General features: G+C 39.3%; 1 protein-coding gene across 11 annotated transcripts in view; it reads left to right on the top strand.

The window, feature by feature from the left end:
* sbf1 (SET binding factor 1) overlaps nt 1-22,244 on the top strand; it is a 56,670-nt gene that overhangs the window by 11,047 nt on the left and 23,379 nt on the right. For 2 of the 11 annotated variants that reach the window (XM_069520048.1, XM_069520044.1), the window contains exons 2-11: nt 7,509-7,594; nt 8,797-8,934; nt 10,105-10,233; nt 10,525-10,635; nt 11,795-11,872; nt 14,751-14,780; nt 16,135-16,240; nt 16,551-16,683; nt 16,853-16,961; nt 18,288-18,401. In XM_069520048.1, coding sequence (XP_069376149.1) covers nt 7,509-7,594; nt 8,797-8,934; nt 10,105-10,233; nt 10,525-10,635; nt 11,795-11,872; nt 14,751-14,780; nt 16,135-16,240; nt 16,551-16,683; nt 16,853-16,961; nt 18,288-18,401 — 1,034 coding nt within the window. The remainder of the gene's footprint in view (nt 1-7,508; nt 7,595-8,796; nt 8,935-10,104; nt 10,234-10,524; nt 10,636-11,794; nt 11,873-14,750; nt 14,781-16,134; nt 16,241-16,550; nt 16,684-16,852; nt 16,962-18,287; nt 18,402-22,244) is intronic. The other 9 variants (XM_069520051.1, XM_069520047.1, XM_069520055.1 and 6 more) reach the window with 6 other exon arrangements.

The following is a 22,244-nucleotide window of genomic DNA, read 5'->3' as shown; positions in this document are numbered from 1 at the left end:
AATCAAAATCTCTGAAATGATGTACAGTTAGAAATCTTTAACCAAATACACAGAACAAATGCGAATTGCAGTTTGTTTTATTAGAAATGTGTACTTGAAATGCTGTACTAGCAGATGCAGGTTAACAATGGCCGCTGTGCTACAATCCTGTTGTTTTTTTCCACTCCATCAAAACAAATCTGGAAATGTCATTTATTTTGAATAGGAGCAAGACTCTGCATTGAATCAAATTATCTACTTGGCTAACTAGCCTCTAAAATAATTTGTTCTTAATCACATGCTGCACAAACCAGGAAGCATGGAAGCCTGATTCATCAATGGAGAAAAAGCCTGTTCAGTCTTCCTTGGTTGATCAGCACAGTAGGAACTGAATGCACTAATTGTGATTTGCTCATTGTGTTGCTCACACTGGGAAGACGCAGCTGCTGTTGCACTGCAGCCAAGTCACGGGATGGACAGTTGGAATACAGAAAAATGTAGCCTGGTCTGATGAGTGTGGATTTCTGCTGAGGTTGTAGAAAGTAGAGCAGGAATCTGGAGCAAAAAGTGCTAACAGTGATGTGCCTGAACGCTTTCTGAAGCACCTGAATCACACAGCTCAGTGATTTTGTGACGTGCATAGATACGTAGTTAAGGAGAAATAAAAGCAAGGTGCACTGATGAAAGGTTACACTTAAACCTGAGTTTGAGACACAAGGAGGGAGGATATCCTTCCAGTCACTAATTTGTTGTTGTTACACAACAGTTTGGCTGATGGCTGGATGTCACATCACAGAAAGGAAACTGTGCTTAGTTCACATTCCTGTCACACTGCAGACTCATAGTGAGCCTTTGGAAGCAGTGGTCTTACATCATTAACAGCTCTGTCATTCCAACAGACTGCTATGTACTTTCTAAACAGCAGCGCTCTTGGCTGAGCTCTAACTTTATTCACTTGCTGCTCACACACACACACACACACACACACACAGTCTGGACATCTGCCAAATCCCTTTCCTGTAACTGCACTGGGTTGTGTCAATGTGGTTAAAAGGTAATTGCTTTAATTTAATTATTAGTTTTTTATGTTTACAGGAACACACATTCTTTCTGCATCTCAGATCAAAATCAAGTGTTCAACAGCAGCATGTGGTCTAAGTGAAATTAAGTGTTTAGAGTTTAATGATTAATTTTGTGGGACCTCTGTTGGACCTCATTCTACAATGGGAGAAAGAGGTTCTTTATTTAACATGAGGTATTTGGTTTGTGGAATAAAAGAAAAGTCTAAATTTCAACGTGCAGGAAACATTTGACAACTGAAGGTGAAATCCCACTCTCATAGTGTGATTGGATATCATACTACTATATCTGTGCATGTGAGCAAAATCATAATATTGGCATTTTTATCTACTTTGACATTATTATCAGTAAAAATGAATGTAAACTTTACTGGTTAAATTTGCTCCATATTAATTGTAGATGTTACATTGTAACAGCAGCTGTTATCTCCTCCCATCTTTGTGAGTCTTTGCCATGTGGTGTGTGTTGTGGTCAAAGGTCTCTTGCAAGTCTAATGTGTTGGCATTGAACTGTACTTTTGTGGCTCTGGTCTGTAGACACTCTCCATGCTGTTCAACATGATGCCTGAGTAGTTGGTGAAAGATGTTAGTGATAGAGTGTTTTTGGGACTGGTCTGCAGCATAATTCTCAAAGGACAGTTTTCTTGTTGGTGTTAGACTTCTCAGATTGAAACCCTATCCATGCAGTAGAAGTAGATTCTCTTTTAAGTGCAACATCCTTGTTTAATCTTAGCTGGTCTGAGTCATTCATCTGGTTCTATGTCACTCTCCTTTTCGTTTGTATTTCCTTCAATGCTAATTTCCTGCCTGCCTTCATGTTCCGTGAAAGAACATAAAGCATTGTCCAAACGACAAAAAATACTGCTGTAAATAAGCAACACAGTGAAATAAATAGAAGAATTTAATATGAAACAGTATTTGCTTTTCTATTGTCACTGTGGTGGCTCCTTTGCACAGAGCCTGCTGGAGAGAGAAGTAAGGTATTATTCAGCTGGGTCTAACTGGAACGCAGTAGGTCTGACACAGAAGAGACAAATATCAAATGAGATTGCAGTCTGATTCAGCTGCTGGCTTTGTTGTACGCATGTGTGGCTCACATAATTACATTTTTCTTGTTTTGCAATTTGCTGTCTGGATTTGCAGGGGCCTATCACACTGTAATCAGAGGTAATAACCGACTTAATTTGAAACAGACTGTATTAACGAATGTAAGACAAATGTTTTCTCATTATTTTTATGTGATACTATATCAGTTTCTTGTACAGACATCTGAATAATTTCCCATCATGTACTTCAAATCCCTGACCTGTGACATTAATGTCTATAGTGTTCCGCAATTCTGTGAGTAGGCCTACATGTGGGAATATTGCACTGTACCTCTTACCTCTCGGCAGTTTTTCTTTTGCTGTGTGATGATGCAGAATCATCTGCAGACAATTAAGTTAGTATTTGTTTAAAGTAAATATTTCCATCACAACTGTTTTCCATTTGATTAGTCATCATGCATTAGTTGTACACCCACTGAAGTTTCATTCAATGCCACCTTTGTCTTTCCACCTTTACTGAAGGGTGTGATTCTTCCATTCATACAACATATCAGTTCCAAAACTTAATTACAACGTTCAAGGTGTTGCTGGATAATTATATTTCATAGAACAACATCCTGCCCTATTTTCTATGCCACAACCAAATACTTGATTTTTCAGGCACATTTTTGATACTAAGAATTAAACTATAGTCACAGATAATAAACAATCATAAACATAACTACATTCTAAGTGACAGGTACACAGATTAGGTGGGAAAGATACACAGCTATGCAATGTTGCAATGGAGCAAACACCAAGTAGACATCTCGAAATTTATTTTGAGAAGTGCAAACAACTTTTTGGTTCATTATGAAACTGTGGTGGGACAAAAAAGAATATGGCGTGGGCCTCCAATGTCTAAATAATTAATGGGAAAATCTGCACACATAGATTCAGTTGTGTTTGGTCCACCAATAATATCTACATTGACCACTATACATTGATGTTCTTATTCTTTTGACTATTTAAATATACAAACATTTATTTGTACAGCTTTGTTGAGCGTAATGATTCGCTCTGGCTCGGTACCCACTGGCTCTACTCTTGGTCAAACAAGCCTTACAGTATCTGTCTCTTTACCGCTCTATGTACCTGTCATTCGGGGTGTACTTATCTGTGTATGCTGCATGGGACTGAGCTTATAGTGTGTAACCAACCCTCAGAGACCCAACCCAAGTTGGTGACGGTCATAATTTGTTTGACACAATGTGAAGCAATGGCGCTGAATATTTCGTTCAGTTATTTATTTGTCGCAAAGTACTTCAAATAACTGCAGCATAGCATTTAATGTGAAGTGTCACTGCCTCTGAGATCAGCTGGAAGGTCTGGGTTATGTCTCGCAGGCCATCATTCATAGTTAGTTCTGCTGTGTTGTTGCAGAAACCAGGGTTAAACTTGTTTATGCAGTTGTGTTAGAGTTTGGTGCAGAGCCTGCTGTGTATGGGAGCACACTTCTCTGCCAACAAACAGAGGATCAATCCAGTGACACGCAGCAGTATTTCGGCAGGAACTGGAAAAAATTCGATTTAATAATGGGTAGTTTGATCCAAGCAAACTGAACGGCCAAAGATGCATTCCAGCTGCAGCTCATATCTGAATAGTTGAGCTCTTTTGTAGATCTTATTTTTGACTCGGGTGTTATTTGTTTGCCTGTGCACCAGGCCGACCGTGGACTGAATAACTGACACAGATTCCCCCGATTCGAATCATTTAGATTCACACAATCAAATCAAAGTCCGGAATTGATTGATTCTGATTTGATACTTGATGATAGATACCAACAAAAGTGAAGCAAGAGAATATCCTGGGAACCTTAATATCTTCAACTTTAAACAAGCATCCTAAATTGTTGTCATGAATATTAAACTGTGTTTAGTGCACATTACAGTCTGAATTGTAAGCACATATTTTGTCTATAAACTGTGGACCAAGGATTTATTTATCTTGGCAAATGCTCACTGAGTAAAACATGATGCAAAACAGTTTATATTATAAGTGATAAAACACCTGGACTGCAGCAGCAGACTCTTGAACTTACTACATTCATTTCTGTGTTCCAGGTGATTAATTCTATTTTGTTCTGCCAGTATTGAATACATCAAAAAATGGAAACACTTAATACTTCTTATGTTGCAACTTTGCCCTTCCTCTCTCACAAACACCCATCCTGTCATGGTCAAACTGGCCATTGAGAGCAGTGGGAGACATTCCGCCTCAAAGGTTGTCTTATGGACGTTGTTCATCATATAAGGGGAATTAATGCATAACTAGCTGTTTGCTAACAAATGGGCTCAGTGACAGTGCTAACCCTTGGAAAGGTGCACATCTTTCCTGGTTGGACTGGCCCTGGCTGCAACCACAGCTCACAGGAAACAGCTGGTTTCTGGCAGATTACAGTAAAATAAATAAACTACTAAGTACTCTGGCTACAGAAAATAAGTTATATGACTTGATATTATGATAAAAAGCTGCATTATGATTTTAACTCAGTGGCTAAAGACTCAAGAATAAATGTGAACATCTTTGTCTGTAGTTTACTTTGGTGTAGCAAAAATATTTTCAAAGTTATGTTCAGTTCAAATGCTCAGTGGTTGTAATCTGTACAATGGCACAGCAACTAGCTTGTGCTGCACCTTCTAATTTCTCCGTAATTGCTGCTTTTGTTAAGTTAATTGGAAACATAAAAGTCTTGTTTACGTTCCATAGAAACAACTGTATTTGTATACTTGCACATATTCGTGACATCATTGGATTAGAATAAAAAGGAACCTCTTGCAAGAAGGAGACACTTTTGTATGTAGCGTTCCTCTCCCACAGCGAGCAGTGAGTTACAGTTGGGGTTGAAGGCTTTTAATGGGAAGAGTGTGAGTATGAGAGTGATATTTGTATGAGAGTCTGTGTGGGTGTCCCTCTCTCTAGTGGTCCGGAGGCCTGCGTGTCACTCCCAACAGACTCTTTACTGGCTCATTCACACACTCCTCCCTCAGCTGCAGGATGTCCTGCTTTAACTTCATTATTAATCCCCACCCTGCTTGACTATTGGCAGATAGCGTATCCACACACGCCTTAATCTGGGCTGTCACACCGTGTTCAAGAGTTTTCTCATTGTTTGTGTGCACGCCTGACACACCTATATAAAGTTAGGCTGTACCAGGTGACAAGTTGTCTCCTTTGTAAAATCCGCCTCCCTGAGGAAACGGTTGGGAGGTGACATCAAGTACCAGCATGCATTAGTTCCAGTATACTCTACCTGATGACTCATCACAGTGTACAGGAGGGTTGGCTAAGTCACGTTCTTAAGTGTCATAAAAGTTATTTCTACCAGCCGACTGATAAGGTTGTTTTCTCTGTTGTTAATTAATAATATAATGGTGGAACTTTACAGCTCTGTAATGAAATGTTGTGTTGTTTATATGTAGAGTTCACTTTACTGCTCAATTCATTATACTACTGATGAATGATAGTTTTTCATTGTACACAAAAACACACTGCTTTTGTGTGTGCGTCTTCTCACAGTCAGAAACCATGTGGAGGTTTTATTTTTGTTACAGTCTGAAGTTGTGGGTCCTTTTTGAACTGCTGTTTAAACACAAGCTTATCTGATACCAAACATTTTGGGCATCTGATGTCAGAAAATACAATCAATTGACTTAATCAACTTATTGTAATTGATGTAAAGCAACAAACCATTCACCACTGGTTCACTTAAAAGCAGCTCGGGGCTGTAAAGTGAACCTCTTGACTTCTGACTCCAGAGCGCCACTCTCACAAGCATCCCCAGGTCGCCAGGGAGAGGGGTTGACTTTTGCTTTTCCCTGTGTGTTATGGGAGCTGGCCTACTTTCTGTTTGTGTATTGTCTCTGTGTGGGTCTGGGCTTCTGTTAAAGTTCCCTTGGTAAAGGCACACATGCTCTGTTGTTTTCTCTGAGGCAAAATTTTGTATAAAATGTCCAGGTTTCGCTGGTGAGAGTATTGTCTTTTATTTAGGATAGGATTATGTTTAGTTATGAACTGTTTTTATGCTAGACTGACATCATTTGTATTCACCATGCAGATGAATGCTGCCTTGAAGCAACCGTCAGGTCCTGTGGTGGTTACATAAGTCAGTCTTTGTCGTTGTAATTGTGCTGCTGTGATGAGCCAACTGTGAAAATGGCCTCATTAACCAGCAAAATCAGCAAATGAGCATCTTAATACATCCTACTACCGTTTAATAGATAGATATGGAATAATCTTGATACTTACTCTGCAACATACAACAAACAAAAGAAAAACTACTGCATTTAAGAGATGTTTGTTGTTCTTATGATTATTGTTGTCGTTAATAATTAATGATTTTGATTTCCTTGTTTTCCAACGTCATGACCCTGTGGCCACTCTCTTGTCATAGGCAGCGACTCTGACAACCTGTGTTTGTAGCTGTCAGTCTCACAAAGAAGTTGACGACTCGATCCAAAATGTTTTTTCAGAATTATCATAGTAATTATACATGTAGTGAACTACATATACTGTCGAAAGTGGTGATGTAATATATGCTATTATAGCATTGTAAACACAAGGGTTGCTCTGTTTACTAAACACTGCAGACTAAATACATTAAACCCCTAATCCAGGCACTCCTTAAGATAGAAGTAGAATCATAGAAGAGAGAAACAAGGTTAACATTTTAAAACATCAGGCTAAACTGGTAATATTAGAGGGATAATTATAGCAGATAGCGTGTCAGTGCTGAGGCAACACATTAATAAATTGACTGTAAACCAAAGTAATGTTTAAGGTATTTAAGAATTTAATTGAAATATGAACGACTGACTGAATGTTTTTTTTGTTTTGCTTAAATAACTAATTACAAAGTAACATGTCAATATGCTAATCATCACCTCAGTTCACCATACGTGCTTTATTTTCTCTCCTTGTGCCAAAGACACACATTATGAGAGGAGGGGTCTGCGTGGCTCCAAGAGTAGAAAGTGTTTGGTGGGCCATCCTCCAGATAAACTTCCTGTTTCTCTTCTGTAGTATTAATATTTGTTCCATCACTGCATTCAGTCATTCACAGTCACATTTCTTACCTGGAAAACCAAACTTAGGTCCAACACTTTCACAAAGCTAATAAAGGACATGTGTCTCCCAAATCAGCAAAGTTATGTTTGTGTTGGTGCAGCCAGATATACATTTACTTTTAACATGATTGTTTGAATTTAGACCTTATTTATTTTCCAACATACAAATGATAAAACACAAAAAGAAGAATGCCACTGTGATGTTATGGTTTACGAACTTTATGGAGATTTTCACGAGAATTAAACAGACAACAAACAATCTTGCGATGAACTGTATTTGTCTCTCTGTGTCTCTACAGTGGAGGGTGAAGGTCAAGGTCGCATTCTCCAGCGGTTTCCTGAGAAAGACTGGGAGGACAGCCCATTCCCACAAGGCATAGAGCTGGTAAGTCAACACAGACAGACATGTTCCTGTGTAGCTTGGTGACTAGAACAAGACACATGAGCTTATTTCCTGGGCCAGCTCAGTGGTTGGGGCAAGGGACAACTGCCAGTATTACAACATTTATTGTTGAGCACATTTCATCACACGCTCAACTAAAGGAGTATTTTATGTAGCAGGTATTTTCCAGGGACACTTGGTCAGTCAATACATGTCCGCCTGACCACAGCAAGATGGTTACAGCTAACAAACCTCCTGATCCACAGGGGCCGCATTCCACATAGTTATTCTATCCCTAGACTCTTTCTGCACTTTTGTGATTGGAGTTTGTTTTGAAATTTTACACAAACTACATCAACTAGTTAGTTCTCGCAGATGAATCAGTTTGTTTCAGTTATGTTAATGCACAGAGTTGCTGCTTCTCTCAGAAATATACAATATGTATGTCAATTCGTACCCTCTTCTGCTTTTTACAAAAAAGAAGCAAAGGCATCAGATCAGTGCTCGGTATGGGACAATACGCTAAGTTGGATGGAATTTCTAACACGTCATCGAGTTAGATGTGAAAAACTTAAAATTGCCTCTTGAATGTTTTTTGAATGAGTTGACTGAGGATAAAAGAAATCAGCACATGGCACATTTAATATCACAGAAATATATGTGACATAAAGTCTAACTTCAGAGTCATCAAGTCAGTGAGGCAGCCCAGTGATTAATCACCATAACATAAGAAATACTATATTGTAACAAAAAACACAGCTAATATTGACTTTTATTGTTTGCTCAACTTAGTTTCACACTGACAGTATTGTTTGCTCCAACATTTCTTGATTTACGTGTAAATATTTAAAAATTTCATACTGTAACGCATTTAATGTGTTTACAAATGAAGACAAAATATTACTCTTCGACTTGCTCAATTTGAGTCAGCGCCCTGGTGGTGTTGTCATATTGTTAAAGCCGACAGAAAACGCTCAGAACCTGTTTTGTTGTGTTAATGGTAGCTTAGCTGCATGAATCACCCTGAGGTGCTGTAAGAACATGTGACCCACAGTTTGATATGACACAAAGATTGCCACATTGGTATGCAAACTAATCTCTGTCTTGTTTTTTTCCCTTCCTTCCAATCTGATTCCAACCCATGTCTGTGTTTTTCCTCTGTCCCCTCTCCCACCATCACCTCAACCCCCCCCCGCCCCACATAGTTCTGTCAGCCCAGTGGTTGGCAGCTGGTTCCTGAGCGGCAGCCTGCCACCTTCATTGTAGCGGTTTTGACTGACATCAACTCGGAGCGTCACTACTGTGCCTGCTTCACTTTCTGGGAGTGCCTGGATAACCCGCAGGTGTGGCAGACATCAGCTTCATATTGTCTGGAGGATTCATACCCTGTCTGTCTGACCAGTTTCAGGTGTTCGTTCAGCAGCAATGACTGATTGACATGATCCCGAATTGGTTTCCTGTTATTTTTGGAGGTCGTGACAGCCTGGGGTCAATAAATACTTATACCACGAACACCCAAAGTGAAGAATTGACAAATTAATGGAACTTCGACACAAATACTTAACTTAAAGACAGAACACTCTAGGAAGTCTTGTATCTGCTGGATGAGCAGATTGTATTGGAATGAAATTCAGTGTTGATTATATCCATTCAGCACATTATTTTATGCTTTCTACCTGTAAACATTTGGCCTCGTGCAAGAACCGTTTGTGCAAACAAATTTATTGTAAGGTTGTATGAGTGATATAGGGGAACATGTCACACACAACAATTACTTATATTATTTAATATTTTCATTATTCTTACAGGTTCAAACTAATGTTTTGATCCAGACCTATCAAATGAGTCACGAGAAATTCATCTGCTGTTATGCAGCAAGAGGTTTTATAAGCCTTTTTTCATATCAAATAATGTATTTCTTATTGTATTGAAAGTATGACCCACAATACAGCATTAACAGCATAAACAGCATTATCAGTGATGTGTCTGTTCTCTTAATTCCAATTCTGACGCTATTAAAAAGTCCATACTTTCCTGTCTGGAACTCTGAAATCAGGACTTAAATCTCTGAACTGGTAAAGTTAGATTTTTTTTTTTTTACTCTTTGATGTCATTTTCCTGAAAGAACATTCTCTAACATATGGGGCAGGAAGTGTAGTCTTATATTGTATTATTGGGGCGTTAATTATACTAATTTGTTATCCTTGTGCATGTTCATTTACGAACTTCTCTGAAAATAGAAGTCTTTGTTGAATCTGTCGTGACATGATTGTAGTAACTCCCATAGGAACAAATATAAGAGAAATTTAGTTAAAGAATACAAACATGTTCTTGCAAGAGGCCCATTGTCTGTTTACTTTGTTCATATCTGACAAGGCAGCATTTAGATTTACACTGTGGCATCTATATTGATTTTTTGGTTTTCTATTGGAAATCTCTTCAGTAGTTCAGGTTTATAATTTGATGTGTTTATCTTAGCCTGCTCTGATTGCAGCCTTATCTGTTGTGTTAAGCTGCAGAAGGCGGAGGCCAGTGAGTTGGATGAGGTGGATGAGGATTTGGCTGTCGTCCAGGCAACGAAGGTCTTTGCCCCGAAGAGCCTGGTGCTGGTGTCCCGACTGGACTACACCGAGGTGTTCAGGGTACGGTGCACACAACCATTTGTGTACTCCATTACACTATTACGTGATTAAATATTCACTTTTTCTGAGTAAGCACAGAAGGCAGTTGAAACACAATAAAAAAATTATTGGTGTTGAGTCTTTGAGCTCTTGTATTTTTTTGCAGTTGCATAATAAAGATCAAGTAGTGCTTGCAGTGAATGCAATGTATTATTTTGATGACAGTTCAGTAATATTGCCCATTATTTTTTCTAGAGAAGTTAATACAGCAGTGAGACTTACCCACTGTATTCCTCCCTCTTTAACAAACAGAACTGTCTGGGTCTGGTCTACACCATCTACGTAGATGGCCTGTCTGCCCCTTTGGAAACAGTGATCGGGAATCTCCTCACCTGTGTCATCCCCATCGCTGGAGGCTCCCAGGTAAAAACTTCTGATCATTCCTCTCTTTCTCCAACAAACACCTGGAAAAACTAACTGCCTGTCGTATAGATCAAAGTGAACAGCTTCCAAAGATGAAGATAAACTGTGACACTGTTTCTCAGTCTCATGTTTGTTATGCTTTTCAGATTTGCTGGGTTGTACACACTCCTTATGTCCCACAATGCCTTGCAGCAGTGCAGCTTAGTCACTGATATGCCACTGCAGAGAAGTAGAGCTTGGCGCTGTCAGCTAGCACAGCTTCCGGTTCAGCATGGACAGCCAGCATTGACTGCTAGCATTGCTAAACTTGAAATTTTGTTTGCTTGGTACTAAAGAAAGATTTGAGCTATGGTTGAATATGTTTAGACTCTGAACTACATCATGTGTTTCTTCACAGATGTGTAAAGGGATCACTATATTCAGAGAGTCACAATGTTGAAAATGCTTAAGATGCTAATCATGCAGCTGGTTTTCCATCAGATCTCTGTCCCTCAGGGCATTGTCATGTATTGCTCAAGTGTAAACATCATTATTATAGATCTTTCTTATTGCTTTAAGTTTATCAACACCACTTAACATTGGAAGAGTACATCATCACATTTTATTCAGTGCTAGCAAAATCTCAACTCTTCCATTTATAGTGTATATATAATATATGTGTTTTGTTTTAGGGTAACAACATATGTGAGACAAATCTGTCACTGTGATGCCTTTCATTCACCACACTTAAACTCCCCACTGACAGAAGAAGTTTCCTGTTTTTGACATTTTGTACATACATATGCACTTACATGTGAACATGCTGTAAGTCAGTTGTGTTACTTGAGAACACATTTTAGCGAATTCAAACAACAGATCTGATTTATTGTCCTTTTTTTTTCCTCACCAACATTTCTCCCTTTATAAAACATATTTTGTAAGAATACATTTCTGTTTAGTTATTTCTCCTCCACAAAAGGTCAACTTTTTTTTCCTTTTTTTTCTTTGCAAGTCATTGAAACATCCCTATTACAGTGACTCATGGTGCACAAACAGAAGGAAGTTTTATTTATTACTGAAGTTACATCAGTTGAACCCATCCACTGTGGTTTCCACATGTTGTAACACATGTTTGTCACCTCTGTGCACCCTACTGTACGCTGGCTCCTCTGTGTTACAGATAGATGAGTCCCCAGTTTGTAGTTTAGGAAAGGTTCCTCAGGCCCTGGCCTGTGACTGGCTGCTGGCCTGTCTCCAGGTAACTTTCCCGTCCTGCAAGCTTCACCAATCAACAATCAGCTTGATGTTACTGGTTCTGTTAATCAAGCAGTAAAAGAGTTGTCTTCTTTTCTGTAAGGAATGTGATCCCTCTTACAGTCATTTCAAATCATGTGTGATTGACCGCTTGAGCTATTTTTGATCTGCCTTTTTGTGTTTTGTGATCAAACAGCTCACAATGTTAATCATTTTATTTCTGTTTTTATCTTCTGTCGCATTTGTCATAAACCTGAGTTGATGCATCTATTATTAAGTTGTTTCCTCACTCTGAAACACACACTCACCGACAAACATACAAGTGACACAAACCCTCCTGAAGCTGTGCGGGTTGTAATTTATCTGTGTGGCCATATGGGACAGCAGATGGCTCTGTACTGGAAAGTACAGGATCTGAATGAGGGAAAGAGATCTAATCAGTATTAACACACATACAGTCCCTAACAGCAGAGGCTGCAGCACAGCTCTCCTTTCACACTAACATACATCTGAAAACACTCAGTGCACAGACCAATGTTAAAGCTTGTTCCTTCATACTGATAGATTCTAATACAGTTGTTAATCAGTGGTTTCATTGTAAATCTGTATGTTACCTGTATTGCAATGTAATACGTCCGACAGTTTGTCTCACTCAGACACCCAGTTACAGTATATACAGTCAATGGACAGAGTTCTTTAAGCATCCTGTTCCTGTCCAGCCAAAGGACAAACAGTTCTGTTCTTCTGACTCCAGAGCAGCGCAGGCCACTTTAGAAAGAGCAACACACACTTACACACATTCCAGTAGCTGTTAAATCACACAGGACGTTTCTCTCAGCCTAACTAAACGTCTGTCATTACCACAGAATGTGTCTGTTCAACCTCTGGCCAGGAACTCACAACAGACTCCAGCAACATGACACCGAAATGATTTTGGCCATTAGACATATTGTTGTGGCAACACTGTCACCCAGCAAACAGCTGCTGGCACCACTGATGATCAGACCTTCTACTGAGAACGCACAGGACCTCTTTTTGTATATGTTTGTAAATATGAGCTGGAAAGGAGAGTGAAAATACGATTGTTAAAATTGCTTTTAACATATTTAACTGTTGCCTGATCAACCTCCAAGAGTTTTTTTATTCAAAATACTTTCTAACTTTCATATAATCTAGTCTTGTTCGTCTGTGTGGGCAAAATTGTGATGACTCCTGTGGATGTTTGCACTTCAGCCCTATTCAAACTAATCCAAAAATGTCTTTTCTGCTGCAATACATTGACTTAAATGTTTAGTATAACCTGAAATATAATAATGACTTCTTTTTGTGGCTAGTAGTAAAATACCCAGACATTTGTTCAACTAAAACAGGTTTGAGGATAACTAAATATGATAAGAACTACAAGGACATTTGAAGCAGGACTTAATTTTAGACTTTTTTATTGTTATCAAATAGTATTTTGTACTTCACATATAAAGCTTATTGCTGTTATTAATATTATTACAAACCAATCTGGTTATCCAAGATAGTGCCCACTAAAGCGTGGTTGAAAGCATATGTCGGCCTCAGTTTGGTAAAAACCGCTGACTCCTGAAATTTAGAGCTAAATCTAAATCCTGGTGCAGCCTGTTAAATAACTAAAAGGTGTGTGAGGTGTTTAAACAGTGCAGCTTGTGAAATAACAGGCGCCGACAGATTGACCAGCAGGATGTTACAACACCGGTTCATTATCTGAGTAGTTTGCACAACTGTAATTTAGAGTGAACTTGAGGCTTTTGGCCTGATGTGAATTGCAAAAGTAGTGCTACAGGATGACCAGCATGGTCATCCTTAACACAGAAAAGTGACAAACCACGTTCCTGGTAGTGCTCTTGAACAACATAGTGATTCCCCACAGTTGCCACATGACCTCTGACCTATGTTATGCGTGTTTGATTTCCTCATAGTTTGGGAAGACTTGTATTCAGTATGGACAGTTTTCATCCTTCCCTGTTAGTGATGTGTTTGTTGTCTTTATGAGTAATTAGTGTGAAAGGTGAAATTCCAATCCCAATTTATTGACAGTGCCTGTCACACTGCCAAGCACTCTCATGGCCAAAGTTTAATTTAGTAAACCCATTTATTGTTTTGCTGGAAGTTATTGCTACTAACTGTCAGCTGATCGTGTGAGGAGACCCAGTATATGCTTCACCTTTTTATTATTGTGGTGTGTCAATGAGGAACTCTGCTGCTACCAAATCAGTTTTATTACCTGTTATTGTTCCAACAACCATGTGATGTTGTGATAATTTCAAAATAAAAATATTTCAACTTTCAAATGTTCATGGATTTAGGAGTTCATATAGTTAATGATATTCCCCATTAGAACAATAGACAAAGGTAAACATTGCGCTTAATGAGGCTCCTCCTCTCTACCTTGGTCGGGTAAATGTCCTGCAATGATCTGCACTTTCCCTCTCATACTTATACTTACATAATTATGTAATTGCTATCTATGACAAATTAGCGTACCACAGTTGTTACTATTGTTGCTCTCTGTTTATTTTAGTTGGCAATAAAATGACACAATTAATCATCTGTTGGTGTCATCGCGCTATTGGATCCCAAATGACGGCTTCACTTTGTTTTGCATGTGTGTCTCTCTCATGTCCACTCATCCTATGTTTTTACACTGCTGTCATCTTGCAGTTCACGTTTATGACATCATTGTTTGTGCAGCTTCCTTGTTTTGCCATGCTGATACATTATTGTCATATTGTTGTCAAGTGTGGGCATCCTGTGCCCCTTCTCTTGTTGTTTCTAACCTGGGTCTTATTCTACCTGGTGTGTGTGTGTGTGTCTGCGTGTGTGTCTGCGTGTGTGTCTGTTGGTTGCTTGCGCAGCCGGGCCAGGAGGAGAGAGAGGAGAGATTGGTACGCCAGCCCTACTTCATTCTCCTCTCGCCACCTATCAGCTCTGAACTTCTTTTGCTCCACCCAATCCCCTCAGCCAGACCATGCACACTTCCTGTGGCAGGAGAACCAATCAAAACGCTTTGATACATACTCAATATGGGACCAACAACTGATCATTCTTATTTTCTTTTTTTTTTTTTTACAACAACCAACTGCATTTCTGATACAAGCAAGTCCTTCAAAACGAAGGCCTGTCACTTCCAGTTAAGAGAAGACCTTTAGTGTTGAAGATCCTACAATTAGTCAAATGGTTATTTCTAAAATAATGCAGACCACATGAACACACCAGATGATCAGCTGTTGGATCACAGTATTGAAACGCTAACAGCTCGCTATGTTTGCTTATGCTATCGCTGCTGTAGAGAGCATGAGATGATGCCGCACTCTTCCCTCCCAGCTCAGCCCAGTCCACACATACTGTGATTAACACCTTTTTCAGAAGCTAACTGCATATCCATGCACACGGGGTTCTTGAACCTTGAAAGCCTTCTGGCAGGATTAAAATGAACCTTACACGAGTGCTGTTGCTCAAAGCTCTTGTCATTTTTATCTGGAGTGTTAAATAAAAATGTGTCTTGCATGCCTGACATGAAAAAGAAATCTTGTCTCTAAGGTATCCTGTGTCTCATTTTGTGCTGCAGAGCTCAATTCTGGATGATTGTAATTAAACTGTATAGATTTGTTTTTTACAGTCTAAATCACTGCTATTTCCACTCCCGGATACAGTTGTTATCCACTCATGAATCAATATCTATCGGCTTTCTCTTTTGTCTGGAGCTCAGAACATTTCCAGCTATCTGTTATCTGTAATGGAGGGCATAGTGATCGGACACACTGTTTCAGCCTTTTTACAGATGGCACGTCAGCTCAGTTGAGAATTTCTTCTGTGACATTTATCTCAGGAGTTTCATTGTTCTAACCGAATCATCCGAACAGATACACCATGATCAATTTTACATCAGGCCGCAGTGGAAAATCACCTGCACATGACACCTGCCATGCTGGGATTTCAGTCTCCCATAAAGGCTCATTGACGTGGTGGTGTTGTGTTGCAGTGCAGTTGTTGGCATGGAGTCCTGCCAAGCTCCACTCACATCCTGATCAGCTGGAATGGCTTGTGTCTGATTTGTCACGTACCTGCTAAGCTTCTGGGATTCTCCATCTCTCTGTCGCTAATTTATGCTGCTCTCACGCACAACTGTGATTAAACCGAGCTTTCAAACCCTGGATTTCTCAGAAAACGCCATTTGTTCCATGGCTTTCTAACCCTCTGACCTCTTTTCAATCTTTCCCCTCTCTCTCCAATCTATAGAGGACGATAACGTTAGGTGCTGGCGACCGGCAAGTTATCCAGACTCCCATCGATGACTCGCTTCCTGTCAGCGGCAGCAGTGTGGCCCAACTCTTCAGACAGCTTGGTACGAACTAATATAATATTGATTAATACACCTCGATTTTCTAAATAGTGTCCAAGTGAAGGATTGGTAGAATTTGATGCATATGATGACTTCATTCTGTGGACCGTAAAGTAGAACCACTGCCAAAACAGCCAGATTCACTCTATTTTTAATACATTTTAATAATGACAATATCAGATTTCATGAATTAACTTTAAAAGCTTCTTAAAGATAGAACGTAGGTCATAACTGGACTTTATTAGTATGTGTTTTAATTTGTTCACCTTGTGGACTGACATTGACGTCCTGTCTGTGCTCTCTTCTCCCTCAGGTATAGTCAACGTGTTGTATCTGTTATGCGCTGCCCTGACGGAACATAAGATCCTGTTCTTGTCCTGTAGCTACCAGAGACTCACGGACGCTTGCCGTGGACTGTTGGCCATCATGTTCCCCCTTAAATACAGGTGTGTCTCCACCCGCAGTCCCAGAACTCTGTCTTCAGATCGTTCTTGAGCTGTTATTGTTGATTTTGTTTACAACATATCAAGTCTGATAACTAGTGTTTATTAAACACAACATGTATGAGCTGTAGTTATAGTTGATGTGAAAAATCTCCTTTTGTGTCTTTCTCAGCTTCACCTATGTTCCCATCCTACCTGGAAAACTAATAGAGGTCCTAAGCACTCCCACCCCCTTCATCATTGGTGTCAATTCGTTCTTCCGCTCCGAAACACAAGAACTGGTGAGTTCTTAATCAACATCACAATTACCCCTTCTCCCCCATGACAGTTCAAGGGCCTGGTTCTGAGCCAGCGCCTAATGAAGAGACTGAATTGTGTTTAAAAATATGCATTTAACATATAACATCCAGCTTCAATTATTGGCCAGATACACACTTTATTCACAAGGATGAAACCACTTTAAACAGAAACTGATCCGGATGCAGCCCAAAGCAGCACAACATTTTGACATCCAATTAGAGGATAAAATACCAACTCCATACAGAACATTCTATAATTCAAAAAAGCAACATGCACTCTGTAGACGATTTACTTTTTGGATCACCTGCTGCCGGTTTCCAGCTGGAGGAGAGCCATGTGGTACTTGTTTTGCAGAAATGGCTGTTTTAGTTTTCAAAGTTGATGAGGGCCTTGTTCAAGAGTTGAATAACCTTGAAATCAGACAGAGGAGGTTAAGATGTTCTATTCTGTACGTACTCACAGTCTGCTGCTCTGCCATGAGTTTCGATGACAATGGGGGGTATGTTACATGTAAACTCTTAGTGACCCATTAAGTAATGGTTCGTCTGTCTTTCATTAAACTGCCCCTGCTACCTGTTGGCCTCTGTAGCTTCTATTACAGTTCTCTATACAAACCATGCCAGGTTAAATTACACCAATTTAAATCAAAATAATTAGAGTCTAGATCAGTGGCTCTCAACCTTTTTTAAGTCATGAACCCCCAGAATAATCAGGTTGGTTGAAACCTATATACAGTTGTACTCTCGAGGACACACATTTTAAAATGATGACATCCGTACAGGGAATATGATGTTGAAACAATTCCCCAGTCTTAATAGTTATTTCTCTTATTGTTTCTTTTTTCATCCACATCCACTGGTTGAACCCTGGTGTTGACATTGGTAGACCCCAGGTTGTAAACCACTGGTTCACATCTGTTGATCAAAGAATTTAATTTGCCGCTCACTTATTAAAGTCTGATGAGTTGTATAATGAAACTTCTGACTGTACACACTCTGCCGCTCTGATGGAGCCATTATTTCATGTCACAGTGAAATGCTATGTTTTGTACAGTAGATATCGGTGTACTAGCAGTCGTCAGGGTCAAGGGTCAGAGGTTATCGTCTGGGCAGCTCTTCCTGCTGTCTGCAGTGAATTTATGTTTTGTTGTTTGATATCTGCTTCATGTAATGAGCAGCTGTTGACAGAGATGACATCTCTCTGTCTCTTAATCTTTCTCTCACTGCGAATCAGTTTGTGTGTCCAACCAATGTGCTTTTATCGACAGAGATGAGGAGTGTGTTTACATGTGTGTGTTTTCTGCCCAGTTGGATGTGATCGTTGCCGACCTGGACGGTGGTACGGTGACCATTCCAGAGTGTGTCCACATCTCCCTGCTGCCTGAACCGCTCCTTCAGCAGACACAGACTGTGCTGGCAATGGTGAGTGCTGCAACCAAAACACTGAGTGTGCACACACGCACACACACACACACACACACACACACACACACACACACACACACACACACACACACACACACACACACACACACACACACACCTCCACTGAGTACAGGAACCTCTCATTAACAACCAGAGGTTTTTACCACCAAGCAATAAATTGCCCAGTGGTGATTAAAGGGCTGTTTAATTTTGGATTTGCTATAGTTAGATTTTATGGGGCATTCTTTGTTTTTCGAGTATGAAGTGGTGAAACTTTTACTAATAAAATAAGTTCAGTGTGTGAACACAATCACAAATATTTTGTCCCTTCAAATCATAACTTCAGATTAGATCATCTCTGCTTGTGTTTTCCATTGTATTATACAACATGCGTGTTTTGTCACCTGCATGTCGATAACCTATTTTGTTTCAGGCTAAATTCAAATTAATCAAGATTCACATGCTGTTGCCTTTGTTTAAAATTTATTTTCATCCATTTTTCATTGAGAGACATTTGAAGATCTGGTTAATCAGTCGATCTGTTCCTTCTTGTTGCAACAGAAAATGTTAGTTTCAGTTATGTTTGTTGTCTATTTCTTTTAGTGTTTATTTTCTTTTAGTTGGTGCCTCAACTATTTTTTTTTGGTGCCAACTCAGCTGTAGTTGTAACGGTATCACCCACACACTTTATGGAAAAGCATGTCCTATCATGTGCTCTTCCTGCTCCGCACTGATCCGTTCCTATCAAACACTCCACTGCAGTTCAGTCCCTTCCTTTCTTCAAATGGCAGCCCATTCTGAGAAATGCTTATCTGTTCAAGTCTTTGAACACATTTATTTTTCCTGCTTCCTTATCATCTTATTGATTTTAGCAGAATGCGTGAATATCTTTCCTGCTGGGAAACCGTTGGATTTATATGTTTTATAGTAAATAGGGGAGGATACTTTTGAAAACAGTGTGATTTGTTGTGACTCAAACCATTAGTCAGCGAATGATGAACAGTTGTTTGATCACATAAAGACTGGTCATAGTATATTGAATGTCTCAAGTACACTCTTGATTTTCTTATCTCTTTACCATCTTGCTGTTCTGCCAGCTTACGTGCTGCAGAGTTAATAGTCTGTGAGACAAACTAGTTTTCATAACACTCAGTATACAGCATCCATAAAAAGGAACTCAATCACCTGAACGTTTCCTTGTTTAGTTTGTTAATTGCAATAAAAACACTGAATGTAAGGATGTTATTTTTACCCTAAAATTACTTAAAACATCACTAATATCAGCAGATATACATATATACTTAGAAAGAGATTACTAAGATGTTGATTTCAAACCCTTGTGATTAAGAATTGAGGATTGGTATTTTGTAGTTTGACCATAAATTTGATTACATTTAACTATGAATAAAAAGAAAACACAAACCATACAAATCTTTTCTGTGTTTTTTCCCTGTAAAATAAAATATCTCATATTGGTGCTTAGTGGCAAACATAAACTCGAATTCGGACCGACTTGTATCCAACTGTTATACAATGTTCTTAAGTACAATTTTGTTGTTTTTTTTATGCACTTTTTTTTAAGTATGATTTCAAGACAGACTTTTACAGCCAGTTGTGGGAAAAACCTTTTAAGTCATTCCTTCCTTGACAGTCAGCTTTGTTTGCTGCTCCTGTGATTGCAGTCCCATCTAAATCATAATGATCAATTTAATGTCTTTGTGAGTGAGTGTCTGGTGACAGATTGACAGTTTTCCCTCTGCTGATTGAACATGGCTGGGTTTGTCACGTCACTGCGTTAGAGGTTAGGACATGTTTGTTTGGGAGATGATGAGTTGGCATTCCCTTCCGTCTCAGCTCAGATATGCCAAGTGTATTTGGACGCTGCCTAAATTTTGATATCGGACATGTTCTTCCCACGAACTCTCACAATATTTACAAGAGTGATCCTGAGATATTCTCTAATCATAAATGTATTGTGCTGATTTCATTACTACAGCAGTCTAGATGTTTATAGCAGCAAACCAACAATATATACAGCAATATATTAGTATGAGTAAGCACTCCAATTAAAAGGTTTATACATAATACAAAACTGCAGCGCTGATTTAAAGTTATTAATGTTTTAAAATTACATATTTCTCGAGAACGATATAGAAAAGGAGGGAACGTTTAATCATTTGAAGTACCTGCTATAAAAACTATTAGTTCCTTTCTAGTGGCTGACTGTTACAAACCAGTCAACTGATGTTTGAAGGGAATTTCCGCACATGGGAATAAGTTTGAAAAAGCTCAGGTTTATTGTTTTACCACAGGAAAATAAAACCTAGATTAATTTAAAAACCTCCTCCTTGCGTGATTGTGAAAAGATTATTAACAGGAAAATAAATGATTTTCCAGTTCAACTTATTTTGTTTGGACAATAAAAACCATTGCTCATCTCACTCCCACCACCCCTCTCGTCACCTGTTGTCTTCCCCGCAGTCTATCACCTGCTTCACACTCGACCTTATCAGTCACTCTGCTCCCTTTTGTTTGCCTCCTTATCTTCTAAGACAAAGGCACAGGATGTAGCCACAAGACGTTGTGCACATGCACAACCCTGCGATATGCTTCCTTTATCCCTGCATTTAATTAGAATTATTTTAATTGTTTTATTATCTTGTTTTTATCAATGCTGCGGTCCTTTGTTTTTTTTTTTTTTTTTTTAAACCAATTGAACAGGTTTAACAAGATGACTCACAACAAGGCTATAGACCACTTTCTTGTATATTACTTTATAACTGTTTCATAGAGTGATGATAGTAGTTAGACTGTAAACTCTACTTGTGGTTGTTGTTTTCATATTTCAATTATATCATTGCTGAATGTAAGCATTCCTCGTTTTGCTGCTGACCCTGAAGGAAGCCCCCAAATTATTATCCAAACACAGTTTTCGTATTGCTGTCCCTCAGGAGGTAGAACCGGTCGTCTTCCAACCAGATGGTTGGCGATTTGATCCTATTCTCCTCGATTCCTTGTGCTGAAGTGTCCTTGGAAGAGACACTGAACTCCACATTTCCCCTGATGGCTGTGCAGCTAGTGTGTGATTAATGTGTGACAGAGAAATTACTGCACATGAGTGTGAATGGGTGAATCACGTTGAGTGGTCATCAAGGCTTAAGCACCAAATAAATACAGAAATTTCAGAAATTTTCCTCAAGCACAACACTGAACTGTGACTTACTGACTGGGGCATCTGCTCTATGTTTCCGATTACAAGGCTAAAAAAAGGCATAGGTCTAATGAAGATATGACAAACACTTTATTGTGAAATTGTTTGTTTTTGTATTTTTAGGAGCATTCCTCTTACTGGTTGCTCTGTGTGCTTTATGACCTCTAACCTAGAGACTCTTGTGAGTTGTGGTCATTTCTCAGTGGTGATGGAATAAAAGCGAGTCAATAAGTCAAAAATAAGTTCACTGGGGTATGGGTCTGTGTCCTCAGCCAGCAGAATTCCTTTCGAACGCAAATTTATAAACTGGAGGATTGTTGATGGATCTTGATGGATTTAATAACAAAGCGTTTGTTATGTGCTGCTATGACGTAGGTTAGGAGTCACTTCTCGTTTTGTTTGCTTTTGTCTCTTCCCCTGGTGTCCATCTGAATGCATGAGTGAGTTCATGTGTTTGTAGGCTCAGCCAGAGTCCTGCACAGGTCTATTTTTGCAAACCTGCGCCTACAAAGCTCTGACCTGTTGCCTGCAATTATCTCCAAGTGTGGACTGTTATGACCCGCGACCTGACCGGTCACCTGTGATTAAACAGACATGCTACATGCACAGTCACTCACATCCTTTAGGTT

Source organism: Paralichthys olivaceus, chromosome 23 (assembly GCF_024713975.1).
Source record: "Paralichthys olivaceus isolate ysfri-2021 chromosome 23, ASM2471397v2, whole genome shotgun sequence".
NCBI lineage: Eukaryota > Metazoa > Chordata > Actinopteri > Pleuronectiformes > Paralichthyidae > Paralichthys > Paralichthys olivaceus.
Note: the sequence above shows the minus strand (reverse complement) of the source record. Positions and strands in the feature narration are given on the sequence as shown.